This window comes from Dendrobium catenatum, unplaced genomic scaffold (genome assembly GCF_001605985.2).
Source record: "Dendrobium catenatum unplaced genomic scaffold, ASM160598v2 fragScaff_scaffold_621, whole genome shotgun sequence".
Taxonomy (NCBI): domain Eukaryota; kingdom Viridiplantae; phylum Streptophyta; class Magnoliopsida; order Asparagales; family Orchidaceae; genus Dendrobium; species Dendrobium catenatum.
Window position 1 is genome coordinate 2,028,233 of NW_021319083.1, and position 17,984 is coordinate 2,046,216.

Sequence of the window (17,984 nt, forward strand, 5' to 3'; positions counted from 1 at the left end):
GAACCAATTCTCTCGGATCCCATGCTATACCGAAGGCTCACAGGTTCCCTCCAGTACTTAACTCTAACTCGGCCTGACATCGCTTACAGCGTCAACCTTCTCTCCCAACATATGCAAGATCCGCAACCTCAACATATATATCAGCTCAAACGTCTTCTAAGATATATCAAAGGTACGTCGAATTTTGGTATACCCATCACCAAAACTAATTTAGTTCTTAAATCTTTTTCAGATGCGGATTGGGCCGGTGATCCCATAATAAGAAAATCCACGTATGGATACTGTTCGTTTCTCGGTGAATCTATCATCTCGTGGACGGTAAAGAAACAGCACACGGTCGCTCGCTTCTCAACTGAGTCTGAATATCGTGCCCTTGCCGCACTAACAACCGACGTAATTTGGCTTCGCAAGCTCCTTCAAGATTTCGGTCTCTCTCAAGACTACTCGACCGAAATTTTCTGTGACAACACTTCAGCAATCGCTTTGGCTCATAACCCAGTGTTTCATGCTCGTACTAAGCATGTGGACATTGATCAAAAATTCATACGAGATCAAATTCAAAAGAACAACATAGCTTTGTTACCTATAAGTTCTATTGATCAAACAGCTGACGTTCTTACGAAACCTCTTTCCACTCCGTGGTTTCACATGCTTCGCACCAAACTGACTGTCATCCAGGACCCGTCAGTTTGCGGGGGCGTATTAGAGCAATATAATATTATAGCATTATTGTATTTATCATATAAAAGTATTGTCATCCTCTGATTGGCTATTTGTTAGGATGCCGTACATTACTGCTTTATAAAAAGAAATGTATCTCCTCCTTTATGAATAAGAAAATCTATTTTCCTTCTTCTCGCTTCATCTCTGTCTCTCTGTCAAGAACAGAAAAAACTTCTCCGTTCTATTCTTTTCTACATATAGGCCAGTCCCTAGGGACTATTTTGACAATTGGACTTGAAGGCGAGTCCTTTGGACTGATGATGACCACAAGCTGAGGATTGTTCGAGTCTAGGATTCGATTAATTATTATGTGCGGGTGTCGAATACCATTCAGAGACCAAGCAGAATGTGTCATGTCACCTCTATGCTCGGTACCGCAGCTCGGCAATCGCTGACGTGACAAATTCTAGTTGATCTCTGGACGACGTTCTGCATTCGATCTCCACACAAAATAATCTCTCCTAGGACTCATAATCATTGATCCCTAAATCTCTGATTGAAGAGTGCTTTTTTTGTTTATATAACTATTAACTAACAAAGATGTTTTCAGATAAATATTTTATTTTTATATAAAATCAAATATTCTCTATATTTCATTATTTATCTTAAAAGAAAGGCGCCACGTCGACCTCTTTCACGAATTATTTCATCTTCTAATCAATGGTTCTTTCCTCGGTCTATTTCTGGTCTACAAATGGCTCCCTATAAGATTTATTTCGTCCCACCCATTGCGCCACCCGACGCGATCCGCCCTTCTTATCGTTCGGTTCATTATGGGTGAAGTCGAAAATGGTATGCGGACAAGTTTTATAAATGCACAATATAAATATAGAGAATAAGCTAGGTATTGTTATCGTTTCCTGATTTCCTCTATCATTGTTTCTCTCTCATTCTCCCTAATTACGAACCCTCCGATTCCAGTTCTCTCTGGCTCAGGTCTTCGCACGCGCTCGCTCTCGCCGTTGCTCGCCGGCTTGGAATCTGAAACCCTACCTCGTTCGCCGGAGGTCGGCCGGCCGTTGATTTCGCTGTGTCAGAGCGATCCCTCTTTCGAACCGGAAGTTCCAATCAGGCGTTGGTAGATCTCTCTGGTCGTCGTTCCTGTGGACGATCGGGAACTTCAATTCTGTTCCGCTTCTTCTGATCGGTGCTCTTCCGTTGTTTCCATGGCTGAACGAAAGATAGATCTGGCACGTATTGCACTGACGAAACCTAGTCCTGAGGCTTGGGGCGGCAAAGGTATTCGGGTTTACCACTCTATTTAGCTCACCCCTTCTCGTTTGTTTGGTGGGGGCTAATGTTCTGTGGTATGGATCGCCCGCTGTGGTGGGTGGGGAGGGAGTTGGTCTTCCTAGGGTTTTCTGTTGTTGGGCTGTGAATGAATGTTCGTTGGATCTCCTTTGATTGGATGAAACCTTTGATATATCGTACGAATTTATTTCTAGGGATCGGTTTCTGAAGGTAGATTTTGGTTGGTCAGTGTAGGAAAAATGGGTTCATCGCTGTGGGATGCTAGACTAAGGCCGGCAGATTCTATGTTTGGGGCATTTGTTGTGATGTCACAAGAAAGTGCTGAGTTGAATGTATTAACGAGTGAACCAGTTATTATTATTATTATTATTATTATTATTATTATTATTATTATTATTATTATTATTATTATTATTATTATTATTATTATTATTATTATTATTATTATTATTATTATTATTTTGTTTTGTTTTACTGACATCGATTTGAAGTTATCACTTCTGTGAGTGTTTTGTTGCTATTCTATGATGCTTTATATTTCTTTATTCCAAAAAAACTAATCGCTCATACACTATCATTATTGGTTATGATTTTTTGCTCTTGGCTTGGAAGGTTACGCTCCCGGAGTGCTTGACGAGGAAAAGGCTATCATGGGCTCGCTTGACGACTCAAAAGGTCATTTACCATGAATTTGTTTTATCAGTGAAATTAATATCTCTGGTTAGTTTAGTTTTTAATTGTCTTTAAAGTTTTCAAAGGTAAATTGCGGTGTCTTATTTTGGCTCATTTCATTGTTGTAGAATTATCATCAGGTTTTATCCATTATAATAGCTTAAGGTATGTTGCATTGATAGAGTTAATTCCTTTGATTTAAATATCCAATGTCTGATATGAGTTTCTTTGGTTATATCAGATGAGCTAGCAACGTGTTATGCCTTGCATGCTGAGCACGCTGTTTGTTTTGTAGTTATAATCCTTAGTTTCTTGATTGCATTTGCATGCATGTGGGTTTTTATAATCGTGCATGTACATAAGTGCATTTTTTTTTTGTAGATGTGCATTTGCGCTAAGGTCTACATTGTGCGTATATGCATGCATGTTCTTGTCTTTTTACTTGAAAAAAATATTATGTGCGGCCATCCGGACTCTAATCACATGAAGACACATGGATTTTTTTTCCTTTTTTTTGTACACCGGGTGTGTACAAGAGAGAAAATCCATTTGTATCCACGTGTATTCACGTGATTGGAGTCTGGATGAAAACGCTTTTCATCAAGACCCCTAGTTTTCATCCAGACTCCGCACGTAAATTCTATCTTCGAATGGTCCATTTGATATCATGTCTTTGATGTGATCAAATTTCATTCTTATGCCTCCCTTAGTTAATGTTTAGCTTTTTTTTGTTTGTGGTATGCATGCTTGTACTTGTCTATCTACTGGTATATATGATATCATGTTTTTAATGTGGTCAAATTTCATTATTATGCCTCCCACAGGTAATGGTTAGTTTTTTTTTTTGTTATTTAGGCCTTCTGAACATCGTTATTATTCTTTCTGTTGTTTATTGCTTAACTTATCAGCTTAGAATGTTCACTTAAATTGCTTGGAGCTTTCCCATCTTTATTAGCTTGCTATACATGTTATATTTTGTTAAATGATTGTGTACAATGCCTTGGCTTATGTTTTCTTATGCTAGTGTTGGTATTCTGCAGATCAACTGACTTCAGAGAACAGTTTTCCTTTATCACCGCAGTGGTTGTATTCTAAAAATCCTGAAAGCAAGGTTGGCAGTTCTGCCGCATCTGGGGTATATGAACTATTCTTGTTTCTGGTGTACAATTTCTGTTATTCTGCTAGCGTTTCTCTCGTTTCTGTCCCCTCTCACCTCCCTCCCTTCCTCCTATTCTTACTTTTCGCTATTCTTCTCACTCTTTCTATTTGAAGCTGTGTTCTTATTGGCTATGTTGACATGTGATGCACTTCTTGTATTACACAGTGAATTTTAAATTCACCTTTCTGACATGGATTAGATGTAATGCAAATAAAACTGAAAAATAATATAATGCAGGTAATTCCTTACTTTCTATGCAAACAAGATATTAAAATTTTTTACAATAGATTAAGTTGTTAGGAATTAATATTTAGAAGATGTGAAGAAATACTACAAGGAGAGTGGATGAATAATTACGCCAAGGTTTTGGCTGTCTTGTTACCACTGATAAGTAATTTGGTTGATATTTGTTGTTTCACCTGATTTTGATGTTATGAGATACTTTTTGTAGTGATATATTTCATTGTTCTTCTTGGTTTCTTATATTTCTAAAATTGACTAATTGTATGAGTGAAATTTTTAGCAATTCATAGGTGATTCTGAATAAAGTTAAAAGTTGATCCTAAACAAATGTGAGAAAAATGTTTATATGATACTTAATTTGGATAATTAAAAGAAACTCAACTTGAAATATGAATATGATGATGCCTTATTTGTGAGCAGATTTGAAGCTATTTGGCATGTTCTTGTATGATACTAATGTTTTGATATGATGATCATGAACTTTTAAAGGCTCAGGTTGCTTTAGATAAAAAAAGAGCACGTAGAAAGATAATTGCTTGATAATTTTGACTACATAACAATTGACTTTAGATGAAGCTGCCACCGTTCTGAAAGGTCAAGGCCATTGATAAGAATCATAATTCGACATTTTTGGGTGAGAAACATCAAATTAAAATTCAACTAGCTAAAGAAAAACTTGGATTATCTTTTATAAGTGTTTCATTAATCATGTTTTTAAAAGCACCCATTTCCAGCACACGAGCAATAATCATCATCATTAGCCTTATCTCAACAATTTTGGTGTAGCATTATGAATCTTCATTTTTCATTCATGTCTGCTGATTATTGGCGAATATGTTAAACTTATTCTTGATGATTCATTTTAAACAATTTATATCTATCTAACTTTAAGGCCATTTTTTTCCTTCCTAATCCTCTAATGTGAATTTGATCAACTTATATATCTTTTAGCCCTTTGTATTACATGTTCAAACAGAGCAAATATATTTTTAATATTCTTATGTTTAACAAATATCATTCCAGCCTTTCCTTTAATATACCATCCCTTAAATCATCTTTTCTTGTTTTGCTACACATCCATCTAAACATTCAATTTTTTTTTTTTTAAATTCTTTTGTGCAACAGATTCAATATATTTAAGCCCATCACATTTATCGATCAACTTATCTTTCAATAATATTGAATGATAATTATTAACATTATACATGCTAAACTTGTAGATCATATATTCAAGTTCTATTGTACTTATTCTAAGGCCTCTATCTTTTAAACATTTTGGTCACTATTCTAATTTTGCATTTATTTCAATGGATGTCTCACTAATTAGAACTATATTAATTGCACAAAACATAGATCAAAGCACTTTACAAAAAATTATAGAACTAATTTTACTTCCCTATTTGCTCTTTAATCATTTAACACCAGCTTAGCTGTTAGGATTCATTGAAAAGATTTGTTATCCAAATTGCTGCCTCTCATTTGGACCTCATGCCTTGGCTATATATATATATATATATATATATTTTCAGCTCTAAATCAATTTCACTTTTTAAGATAAATTTATAAAATGCCTTATTATATTGTTCATTATGCACTTTCAAAATATATTCTTCTATAGAACTCTCATTAAATAATTTCTCAAAGTAACACACTAACATGTTAATATTTCTTGATGGTTTCCTTTTGAACCAGGACTGTATTATCTTCACTTTGAAGGCATCTAATTTGATAGAAATCCCATCATCAATCCACTTATCAAAACCTACAGGTTTTTTAATTCGTTGGATTAGCTTATATCATTTGCATCACATCCTTGGAAGTGATTGTGCTTTTAATTTTCCTATCCTTCTCTGAAGCCTTCCTGCCATTCATGTCAGGAATTGATCTTTAGTCGAATTTCATGGTAGCTTTCTTATTATTTGAAGTTGAACTTGCTCTACTTATTCACACATAACCCTGTTATGTTTTGTATTCTGTGCTCAAGTTGCTTATGTTTTTCCCGATTTGATGATGATCTCAATTTGGTTTGTTTTTTATGCGTAGTGTCTTGTACTAGTTATATTTCAAATTGTTCTTTTCTTCCGATGACTTCTTAATTGGATATTATTAAACCAATATTAGACTAGGGATTTACTGATGTCTTATGTGCTGTGCTGCTATGTGCTACATTGGAGCCATCATAGAGAAGACCTTATCTGAAGATAATTTTGGTGCAAATAAGAAATCACAAATCTTAATATTCCTATCATATATTACTATCATGATCTTAAGGCGCATTGGATAGAAACATTGCGGTAGTTAATTGTTATCTGAATTGATCGTTACAATGGGAAGGTCGTTCCTTTTTGGTTGGAATAGGTGAGGCATCACCATCATGTGATGATCTTCCAGAAGAATAATTTTTTTGGCCAACAGCATTCCTCTTTGAGATCAACTAGTATTGCTTTAAACTTTGCCTTACCAACTACTCATAGTCTTTTACTTCTTTATATACCTCATAACATTTTTTGTATATTTTCGTTTTTTTTTATTCCACTTTCTGGTTAGCAATTACTACTAATAGCTATTGTGGTCTTCCCAATTTATCTTCCGTATGGTGTTTTCATGAAGGCAGTTTAAATTGTGACTTAAATTCTTGATTAATTGTAGTTGTAGGAGGCAAGTCTGATTTAAGATGATGTTTGTTTGTTAGTTTTTCGTAGTCCTAGTTTTTTGTTGTTGTTGTTTTGGTATATAGATTGATTTTGATTCTAGAAGAGGTTATTTCTTTCAGGATACTCGCCTGCCAAATTCCCTTTCACATGGAACCTCTGCAGACTCAGTTCAGAAAGATTCTTGGCGTCTGGATGGGCCTCCAGACAAAAAGGATTGGAGAAGGATTGTTCCTGATGTTGAGAATAGCCGACGTTGGCGTGATGAGGAAAGAGAGACTGGTTCGCTTGTTAGGAGAGATCGTAAGAAAGAAAGTGATCGTGAAATTGATCACAGAAAAAATGACCGACGCTCTGAAAATGTTTCAGCAAGAGATTCTGGTGAATCTAGGAGTCTGCCCTCCTCTGACCGATGGAATGATGTTGCAGGTCGTAGCACTGGCCTTGAGATCCGGCGTGATAGTAAATGGTCATCAAGATGGGGGCCAGAGGAGAAGGACTCGCGTACTGAGAGAAAAATGGACGCTGACAAGGAGGACCAAATTGCTGAAAAGCAAACGTTTCTCGGTAGTAGCCGCCCATCTGAATCTGAAACCCGCGACAAATGGAGGCCACGCCATCGCATGGAGGTTCATTCTGGTGCATCTACAGTTTATCGTGCTGCTCCAGGATTTGGTTTGGATAGAGGGCGGTCAGAAGCTTCGCAAGTTGGATTTGCTCTTGGAAGGGGCAGGGGAAGCCTTCTGGGAGGTTTGTCTCAGCACAGGACATCCTCAGCTGGCCCCATTGGTGCTGTGCCTTTAAGTAGGAGTTATGTTGAACAAGGGAGATCTGGTTTATTTGCCGAGATGTTTCGCTACCCAAGGGGTAAACTTCTCGACATTTATAGGAAGCAGAAGATGCTACCAGATTTTGAAATTGCTCCTGATGGTTTTGATACTCCTGTAACACAAACAAAGTCTATAGCACCGTTAGCCTTTGTCTCACCAGATGCTACTGAGGAGGTCAGTTGCAATCTCATATATGTGACTCAAGATAGCTAAATACTGCAAGGGTTTTTTTTTTTGGGTTCATTTTGACAATCCTTCTTATAGTCTTAATACATGCTTCTTTTGTAAATGTTCTTTTTATTGGCAATGCTGCTTAGAGTGATGATGTAAACTATGTTATTTTGTTTGGTTTCTATAATTAGACATATGTAGTTAAAGTTACACGTAAATGGTTCTCAGGCCCTTTTAGAAGACATATCAAAAGGAAAGTTCACTGGAAGTGAAGTGTCATACAGTGCAAGCAGAGAGCTGAAAGCGAGGACTGATAACAGTGAGATAGGTGAGTACTACTAACAAGCACTATTTTCATAATTATTTAGTCATATGCTTATTGTCTTGTTTTGTTATTCTTAGATACGAACTGTGAGGCTAAGTCATATGCTTTTCTTTCTGCTGCTGATGCTTCCACCAAAGATACTGGTATGGCATGTCCTGTTCACATTATATGCTTACCGAGACACCTTTTATGTTAAGTATTGAGCTTTTTTTTTTTAAATTTCTTTCTATCAAATAGATTATGTTCCTGTGGCATCTGGAGTTAGTTTGAACACTTTATTTAGTGATACAAAATTCGATGATGGGACTTGCAAAGGTTCTGATCATCCTGTGATGGAGCATTATCAACTGGAGCCAAAGCAGGACTTCGGTGAGAAGGATGTTAAGGATGCTTATTGTTTGCAGTATCCTTGCGAGGGTTCAATGATTGAAGGAACAATGGCAGCTGATGCTTATGATGTTAGTATTAAATTACCTGATGATTCAAGTTCTTTATTTGAGACTTCATTTACCGAGGAAACTCCAAGAAATATGGGAGAGAAACATGAGAATAGTGAAGTGAGACATATGGAGATGACCTCTCATGAAGAATTGAGTTTTTTCTATCGGGATCCTCAAGGAGACATTCAGGGACCATTTTTGGGTGTTGATATAATTTCGTGGTTTGAGCAGGGTTTTTTTGGTTTGGATTTACCTGTTTGTTTAACGGATGCTGCAGAAGGTGCGCCATTCAGGCCATTAGGTGAAGTGATGCCGCACCTGAAGTTCAGGTTCAATTCCACTACGGAAGTTTATTCACGCGAGCTCTCTGATGCTCTGGATGTTGCAAATGATAAATTTGAGGTTATCGGCTCACAAGATTCTAATTTTGGTGACCAAAGATTGACAACAGCTGCAGCTGTCTCTGAATCAATGGTCGGTCATGAATTTCAACCTAGAATATTAGATTTAAGAGGCTACATGGAACCTCCAACTGGGAGGACATTGGTTTCAGATCTCGAAACTTCTATCAATATTCCAGCTTCTGAAAGTCATACCCTTCATGATTTTCCAGGACATGATGCTGAAGGTTAGTTTTCTTATATATATATATATATATATATATATATATGCATGTTTTCTGACCTTCTTTGATTTTTTATCACCAAGTGATGTTTTGATCTTTATCTTCTGCAGAAGTTCTATATACTGGAAGACGCATTAATGAAATTGAGAAATCTTTAGAGAAGGCAGTTAATGTTGACTCTGAGTTCTCTCGCTCTAATCTTGGCCACCAGTTTCTGGCAAGTGAAATTGGACAACCTCATACCACTAGTCATAAGAATCCAAGCGATAATGATATTAATCAACTTGGATTGCTATGGTCTGAGTTGGAAGGTTCACATTCTAGACATCCCATATCATCCACTGTGGCCGGTTTAGATGACCAAATCCACAATCTTAATCCTTCAGCTTTAGACTCCCTACTGTATGCACATAAACAGGACCAGTTTAATTCTTCTAATAAGCAACCTTTTGCACATGATGCATGGCCTGGTGCTTCCATTCAAAGCAATAGGTCAAGTAAAATTCAAGATGGAATGGATGCTGCTCGTTTTCAGCATTTTGAAGATGAATTTAACCATCTTGGTCTTCAAGACCAGCTACTGCTTCATCAGTTTCAAAAACAGCAACTTCAGAAACATCTCCCTTCTCCTCATCAACACATGCATTTAGGCGAACAATTTGTGGTACCAGAGCAGGGTTCTCTGCACAACAGAGCTGGCAATCAGTCCATGCTTGATTTTGAGCATCTATTTAAGCTGCAGCTCCAAGAACAGCACCACCTTCAGCGTTTACACGAGCAGCAGCAACTGCAGCAACAACAGCAGCAATTGCAGCAGCAACAACAGCAGCAATTGCAACAGCAAAAACTTTATCAGCAAATGCATTTACTCAAGCAGCAGCAGCAACAAGAACAGCAACAACAGATGCTGATTGAGCATCTGCTGCAGCGGCAAGCACATGATCCTCTTCTTCGGGATGGCTCCCTTGACCAAATCTTATTGCGACAGCACCTTTTGAGAGAGAGAGAGCTTCAGCCTCAGCATATCCAGAGGAATCAGGATCTAGTGTTTGAGCAGCTTTTGCAAGCAAAACTTGGCCACAATCTTCACCATGAGCATCACAATGATTTGTTGGATGTCCTCTCTCATCAGAACCGTAGGCCTTGGCTTTCTATGGAAGAACAAATTCTTTTGAACCTTCAGGAGGAGGAGCTGCAGGCAAGGCGGTTATCTCTTGCTTCTAGGCAAAAACGAAGCATTGAAGAAGACAGACATGTTGGTGGTGTCTGGTCTGTGGATGAATCAGGTCAATTCGTGAGGACATCTGCTAGCAATCACCACCCTCATTTGAACAGACTTATTAACCAGACGGACTTTATTCAATCTCTGCAGCAGCCTTCACCATTTGATCAAGCAAGCCTACCTGAGCAGAACCTCATGTTACATGAGCTCATGCAGCAGAATCCTTATGAAAGAAACACACATCCTTTTGATAGTTCAATTCATATTCCTCGCAACCCTTCCGAGCCAAATGCAGATGTTTTAAGTGCAATAGCTCGGTTGCAGGGGTTGGATATGACAGAAATCCCTGGTCACATGCAGGCAAGGCAGTTCCATCCTGTTAATAGTTCTCATGAACATCATATTTCAAATCAATTGTTTAGACCTCGTTTGGACGTGATGGATACCCAGTGGGTTGAATCAAATGAGCAGCGAGCTAATAACATGATTGAAGCACAGTTAAACCAGCTTCACTTTGAAGCCGAGAGGCAGAAGCGGGATATGAGAGGAAGTCTATTTAACATGGAATCAAATTCATGGGCAGCACTTGCTGGAAATGAGAACTCGAAGCATGGAATAGATGAATTTTTCCAGCAGCAATTGGCTCTCCAACCTTCACAGCCTTTAGAGTTGGTTGATAATGCTGCTTCATCCTTCGACGATAGGGATGCCAACTGGTTTACAAACTCTTCCTTGGATAATTCGTTTAAGGTTACTGCAGAAAATGCTTCCTTACGTGATTCTTTTGCTGAGGGTTCCAATTTAAAGAAGTCGTTTATGCAGCAGGATGGAATGGTGCATTCAAGTGTGGAAATCGAAGCTGGTAACTATGATATTAGTGGAGAGTTACCTTTAAGATCTAGATCTAACTTTTCCATTGAGCAGAACCAGTTCTTTCCTGAAGTAGATGAGATCGAGAAGGAACAAGCTGTGGATCCTGTTATTAATGATTGTTCTGGTGATAGGGTTGATTTCTCAGATTTTAAGGATGGGAAGAGGTTGAAGCAACGTGGTGCAAGGGTTAAGCGCGGTACAAAGGTTAAGGCACCAAGCAATCCTGATCAAGCTGTTGGATCCCTTCCAGATGATCATGAGGTGAAAGGCAATGCGCCTATTAGACATACTTCATTGGGCAGCAATGGTACTTCGCTGGTTTCTACCCTTCTTTTCTGTCTTTTATTATTTTCATGCTCTAGTTATGTGATTTACCTCCTTTTATTCTTCAGCCGGAGGCTTGAACTTCTACAATTATGAAACGGGCACGGATAATGTTTATAGTGAAGGGACGTCCACCAGCAGGTACTTGATTTTTTTCATGAGATATTTTTCAGCTTTGGAATTTTGGCGAGTTGCCATTTCCTCTTTCTTGTGAAGTAATGATCAACAGTGAGATGAGCCTAAATAGAATGGAATTAATAATGGCAATAGTGCTGGAAGTTTAATAGGTATATGGATTTGGAATTTTTTTCTTGTGAAGTAATGATGAATAAAACAGGTAATACCTAGCGTAGCAATAAAGGGTTGAATAAAGTTGATACCAAGTTGCTGACATCATGCTAATGATGGTGTTCTATACAAACTTTTTTTTTAATAAACCTGTTGAATGCTCTACCTCTCATCTGTTTTGTTGTTTACAATCCTTAAGGAAAATTTTGTATGGGATTCCGAATATATCGAAGAAAAATTAGTTTGGTTGGATTTTAAGATTATTAGTTTACATGATCAATTGAAATTCATATTAAACTCATCTCAAATTAAATTCAATAAATTTGATTCTCGTTCTTTTTATCCAATCTTTCAATAAATTTATATTTTGTCTATGGTGGTTTAGATCGCTGAGAATTCTTGATAGAGGATCGGACAGTTCCTCCCTAACTCTATCAACTCAAGCTTCTCTGTCTGAATTTAACTCTGCCCCCAGCATGGAAGGAAAGAATCCGTCTGGTTTTCCATCTTCTGAAGGTATCTAGGCTCAAATCTTGTTCTTCTTTCCTCTCGAAGAATATTAAAATTATGTTATTCAGAAGGAAATCAATCACTGATCTCTTGTTGTTTCTATAGCAACTGCTTCTGGCGTCCTAAAGGATCTGAGGTTCCGTAGGACCTCCTCCAACGACATTGATATCAGCGAGGCTTCCTTCATCGACATTATCAAAAGCTCTAAGAAACCTGCAGAATCTGAAACTCATCCCAGCGCTCACGATCTCTTGGAATCCGGACATGGAGCGAAGAGTGTAAAGAAGAAAGGCAAGAAGGGGAGGCAGATAGATCCCTCCCTCCTTGGATTCAAAGTCCACAGCAACCGCATCATGATGGGTGAGATTCAACGCCCTGATGATTGATTCATCTTTTTTTTTCACGATATATATCTATTGTAAATAAATGTCAAATTTTCTTCTTCTTTTTTTCCTTTCTATTTATTCTATGAACTGTTGCGGCTGTAAAGATGGGAGGGTTCAGTTTTCCTAATCACAAGAGCCCTTGCAATGAGTTCAATAAATGATTTTGATATATGAGTGTAAAGTGTATATACAGGATGTTTAGATTGCGCGACTTTATTACCATAACTGGACAGTCTGAATTTGGTTTTGACTATCTTGATTGGGAAAAGCTAGGGTTAGGATGAGTTTTATATTGTAATGTGAGTTTTGATTGATTAAATAATTATTTGTTGTACTAATTTCAAAGGAAACTTAATGTCGTTGAACTCATTTTAATTAAATTCTCGTTAAGATACCTTGACCCAAATTTTCTCTCATTTTAATTAAGAGTTCTTAGATTAGAATCTTGTGAATAGGATGTCTGTGAGTTTGACTTAATTGGTTTAAATGTCCTAAAAAGTTAAGTATATGGTAACCAGGCATTAATTAGGATTTAAGCATTGTTCAATGTTTAATGTTTAATGGACAACATGTGATTCCAAATTTCAGTTATTTCTCCATAATTTCTACCCGATTTGGACGAGGAATAGTGATGATCTCTGGTCTGTTGACTTGATCTATTATGTGCGGAGTTTGAACCCAGATAATCATTCAATTTTATGATTGTGAATAATATAAGTAAAGTAGTGAACAGGAACTATGATTTTCAGTTTCTCACCATAATGACAGAATTTGCAGCTATATTTGATAAAGTGCTTGCCTTTAATATAATTTGTTGAGAAAAGGGCGAAGGAGAGTTCAGATCACAGGAGAGACTGATGAAGGAGCAAGCTCTACGGCATGAAGAGAAACAATCAAGGTTTCAGGGCAGGTTTTAGGAAGAAATATGGTTAATGAAGGGGGAAATGCTGCTATTTGAAACCAGGAGGAGCCATCTGATAATTTTTCTGAATTATGAGAAGGAATTCTATAAATTTTCAGATTTAGTATGGATCTGAAGACTTTGATTGTAACAGCAGGAAACCATGGCGGATTAAGCTAGTGGTCTGGAACAGAAATGTTTCTTTGAGTTTGACAGTGATGCAGGCATTGGATTCCCTTCAAGTATAGGTAATTGGACAGTGAGCTTTTTGCCTGGAAAAAGGTATCTGTCCATTTCTTTCTACAGTTTTTGGTCTCTTTCATTTTTTAGTTGCCTTTTGTTCTTTTCTTAGTTGATAAATAACTCAGCTCATGTTGATCTTTTGGTTGGGAAAATTATTATGTGTGGGTGTTGAACACTGTTTGGATATCAATTATAATGCGCCACGTGAATCATATGTTAGGTATCATGACTCGGTACTATTCGATACCGCTTGGTACTGTGGCTTGTTACCGCTGATGTTCATTCTGATTGGTCTCCGGACGACGTTCTGCGTCCGGTCTCCGCACAGAATAATTTCTCCTTGATTGAGAGGTTTTGACTATCAAAGAAGAGATTTTGAATTCGAATCTTATGTATGTATATATATAATGAAAGCGATTCCTTCACATTGAATCTTCACAAAAGTGAATTTGCAATATTTCTAATAGTGTCTCTCTAATGTATCTATGTTCAAATTATATGGAGAGATAATATGTTAATCTACCTATCTGTTTTATCATAATGAGGCGTTATTATTTGTGAGATTTAAGAAAATGCAGACAACAAAAGCCTAATTTTTTTATAAATTTCCGACATTTTGTTGTCGTTATAAAAATTATAGATTTAAAAGTATAACTTTAGTTTTATTTGGGACAACTTTATTACTGTTTTCAAAAATAATTTTTTAGCTAAAAAATTTTGTTCTAAAAAATTGCTTTAAAAAAACAGTCACAAATGAAGCCTTAGTCAACAATTATGCAAACCTATATTAAAATAGTTAACTTTTGAGTATCTAATTTACTTGTCTATTCGAACCCGTCTTAATAAATAAATTGATAAGAATGTCCAATTGTTTTTTTTTTTTTTTCATTTTCTTAGATTTTCTTAATGCCTCAGGAAATGGTCTATATGCCTTTTGATGATGCATTCTCCTCATTTTAAATGTGCAAGTTTAAATGCATAAGCCTAAGGATATATTTGATTAAGAAATAAAATTGTGAGGGAATAAAACATTGTAATAATTATGGATATATTTGATTAAATTACTTTAATAGCAATTAATTAGTAGCCAAATATAAATGTAGTTAAGGTTGCTCTTAATTAATTATAATTAGGTATGGCCGAATTAAATGTTTGTAGCTTAACAATAATTGGATTTAGTAGTTTACTAAGTAGATAGCAAGTTGCAAATTAGTCTTTAATTATATATTAGTTTAGGCTTATAACTAATTGATGTATCATAAAAAAATTGCTTAATTGTACATGAATCTTGATGGATATTTTAAATTAAAAATTTCGGAAGTAAATTTAGGACCATTCGAACTTTGAATTCAACAAACTGATAGTTAGACTACACGTCTTGACGAGTCAAACTTATCAACATCAAAAGTGATCTAATTTGACTTTGAATGAGACAAGATCAAACACTTGAAGTATCATAGAAAAATTCAGGGCATTAATTGGAGGATCAGACGATCTCCAAATCACATATTCTTATAGTCAAATGGAACTTTTGGACAAGGTGAATCCAATAAACCTACAATAATCTAATTTTGATGTTATTAAGAAGCTTAAATGCTAAAAGAATGATAAATGAAAGAACATTTTGGAGGAGTATTTTAGATTTTGATTATATTTATGGGACATACCACTCTTAGAATCAAAATAGATTTTAGCTATATTTATGGGATCTTGGCTTGAGACTCAGAGCTAAATGACTTCAAGAATTTGAATGCTCTACTCAAACGCCGCTACTAGATTGCAGCTCAATTGCACCATTAGACAACGATTATCCAACTACAGTAGCTCGTTTGTGTTCCTCGAACCATCATTGCGAAACTACGGTCCTCCAACTACCCTTGTCTAACTATGATTCTTCGACCATCATCGCTCGACTACTGCCCTTTGGCCACAATTGTCTAATTATGGTCCCTCGTCTACCATTGATTGACTATGGTCGTTTGACTATTTTGGTCAACTACGGTTCTTCAACCATCATCGCTTAACTATAATCTTTCGGTCACTGTTGACCGACTTCTATTACTAATGACGGTCGCTCGACTACGATCCTCTAACCACCTTCTCCATCTACGATTTCCAAACATTGATGTCCGAGTTCAACCCTTCGATAACCGATACACTAATATGATCCATTGACCACCATCCCTTCTACGATCCTCAAACTACTTTCTTCCGATTTCACGAAGGACTAACTAAATCAATTTCCTTAGCTAAATTTAATAAAGAAATGTTACACTTTCATTGAAATATAATAATAATAATAATAATTGATACGTCGTCAAAAAATTATCTTGATCATGAACAAATTTCGATGCAAAATCAAGTTGGAAACTTCCAAAATTAAAATTGGGACCATCCGAACTACAATTTCAGAAAACTTACAGTCAAACTAAGAGTCTCGGAAATACGAACCCAACGACACCAAAATCAACTCAATCCGATCCCAAACGGGTCCAAATTAAGGGTTAGAAGCGCTGTTGGAAAGTTCAAACCACAATTTAGATTGCTAAACGGTCTCCAAACATGCCGTGCTTATAATCGAATCGAGCGGCTTGATGAGACGAATCCAACGAGCCCAAGATCGCTGAATTCTGACATCAATAAGACATTAAAATGTCCATCAAACGGTCCATGATCAAGGGGTTCAATATCGGCCGTCCATTCGACAACTCCCCCTTTACCCTTGATCTCTCACCTATTTACGGGCTATGCCACTCCAAAAATCTATAAATAGAGCCAGTTCTCTTGAAAGAGAATCCAAGCAAGAAGAGAAGAAAAGAAGGAAGAGAAGGAAGAAGCTCCTCCTCAACCACCACCGGAGTTTTGCCGGACCATCACCTGTTGTTTTAAGAAGCAGTAAGAAAGCCATCCCAAACGAACCCCTAGTTGGCCACCTTTCTTGTTATTTTGCTTTCAAATAACAACCAGAATTTCATTTGATACATTTTTGCCGTTTTCCCAATTTTTTTAGAAATTTTTTGCAATGGAAAATTATTTTTTGCAATCAAAATAGTTAAGTTCATTTCCTACATCAACTTCACAACTAACTTTATTATATGCTGCAGCCATTCCAAAGCGACTCTAATTCTCTTAATTTTAATAAATCAATTTTCTTTAGAACAAGTAAGATATTAAATTGTTTTTATGTATAAATTCGGCCTGCCTAATGCTTTACTCTAAATTTACAAGCAATGGTTTGTCCAATTTGTTCGGTTAGAACATTTGATATTATTTAATTAGAGATATTAAAAGATTAAAAAAGAGGGGAAATGTCTATTTAATAATATTAAATTATTAAAAGAAATATTTTTTCTCTTTTTTAGTTATTAAATCTATCATTTTAACTCTATTTTTGATTAAACTGTTTTTAACAAAATTTAAAAATTATAAGACCAATCAAATTTAACATATATCATAACTTAAAATTTGATAAAATATTTTTTATTTCATAATAAAAAAATAAATTGAAATTATCGAACCAAATTTGATTTTAACATTTAAAAAAAAAGAGATATAAAATATTGAGGAAAATTGCTATTTTTTTATAATGTCTCATCATTCAATAAAATTTAGACACGTCAAAGCGCAGTTAGCCATATCAGGAAAAAAGATTGATTAACTTTCTTTCCTGAAATAGTATAATAATATTTTTTTATCAACAAAAGTATTTTTGATTTTTCATTCGAAACATATTCTTATTTCCTCTTTTCTCAAACATTATTTCACAAAGGAATCCTATTCTAATGAAATAAAATACATCACAAATTCCCCTTATCTCATCAAAATTCGTGCTTATGTGACATTAAAGTGGAGATATTATTTACTTAATAATCATATTCAAAATAATAAATAATTTTTTATTTTTAATAATTACATTCAAAATGATAATCATAAGATTCATAATTTAAATTAAAAATTAAATTTTAATCAAAGAAAAACAAATAATTTAAATGAATTATATAGCGATTTGTATTGACATAAAATGTATTTTAAATGAATTATTATTTAGATTAACATGGTGGAAATAATGGCTAAAAAATCTATTTAAATTAAGATAAATAATATATTTTATTATTATTTTTTTATAATAAAAGATAATTTTATTTAT

General features: G+C 35.7%; 1 protein-coding gene across 2 annotated transcripts; it reads left to right on the forward strand.

The window, feature by feature from the left end:
* The first annotated feature begins 1,568 nt into the window (after nucleotides 1-1,568).
* On the forward strand, nucleotides 1,569-12,876 carry LOC110111799. 2 transcript variants are annotated; one of them, XM_020843811.2, is made up of 11 exons: nucleotides 1,569-1,962; nucleotides 2,587-2,649; nucleotides 3,687-3,781; nucleotides 6,822-7,703; nucleotides 7,929-8,028; nucleotides 8,103-8,168; nucleotides 8,263-9,093; nucleotides 9,201-11,492; nucleotides 11,578-11,650; nucleotides 12,183-12,313; nucleotides 12,413-12,876. In XM_020843811.2, exons 1-11 carry the CDS (start codon nucleotides 1,890-1,892, stop codon nucleotides 12,691-12,693), a joined length of 4,887 nt encoding a protein of 1,628 aa, XP_020699470.1. In that variant the 5' UTR covers nucleotides 1,569-1,889; the 3' UTR covers nucleotides 12,694-12,876. The 2 variants fall into 2 exon arrangements, with proteins under 2 accessions (XP_020699470.1, XP_020699471.1); XM_020843812.2 differs by having other exon boundaries at nucleotides 3,687-3,757.
* Nucleotides 12,877-17,984: the final 5,108 nt, after the last annotated feature.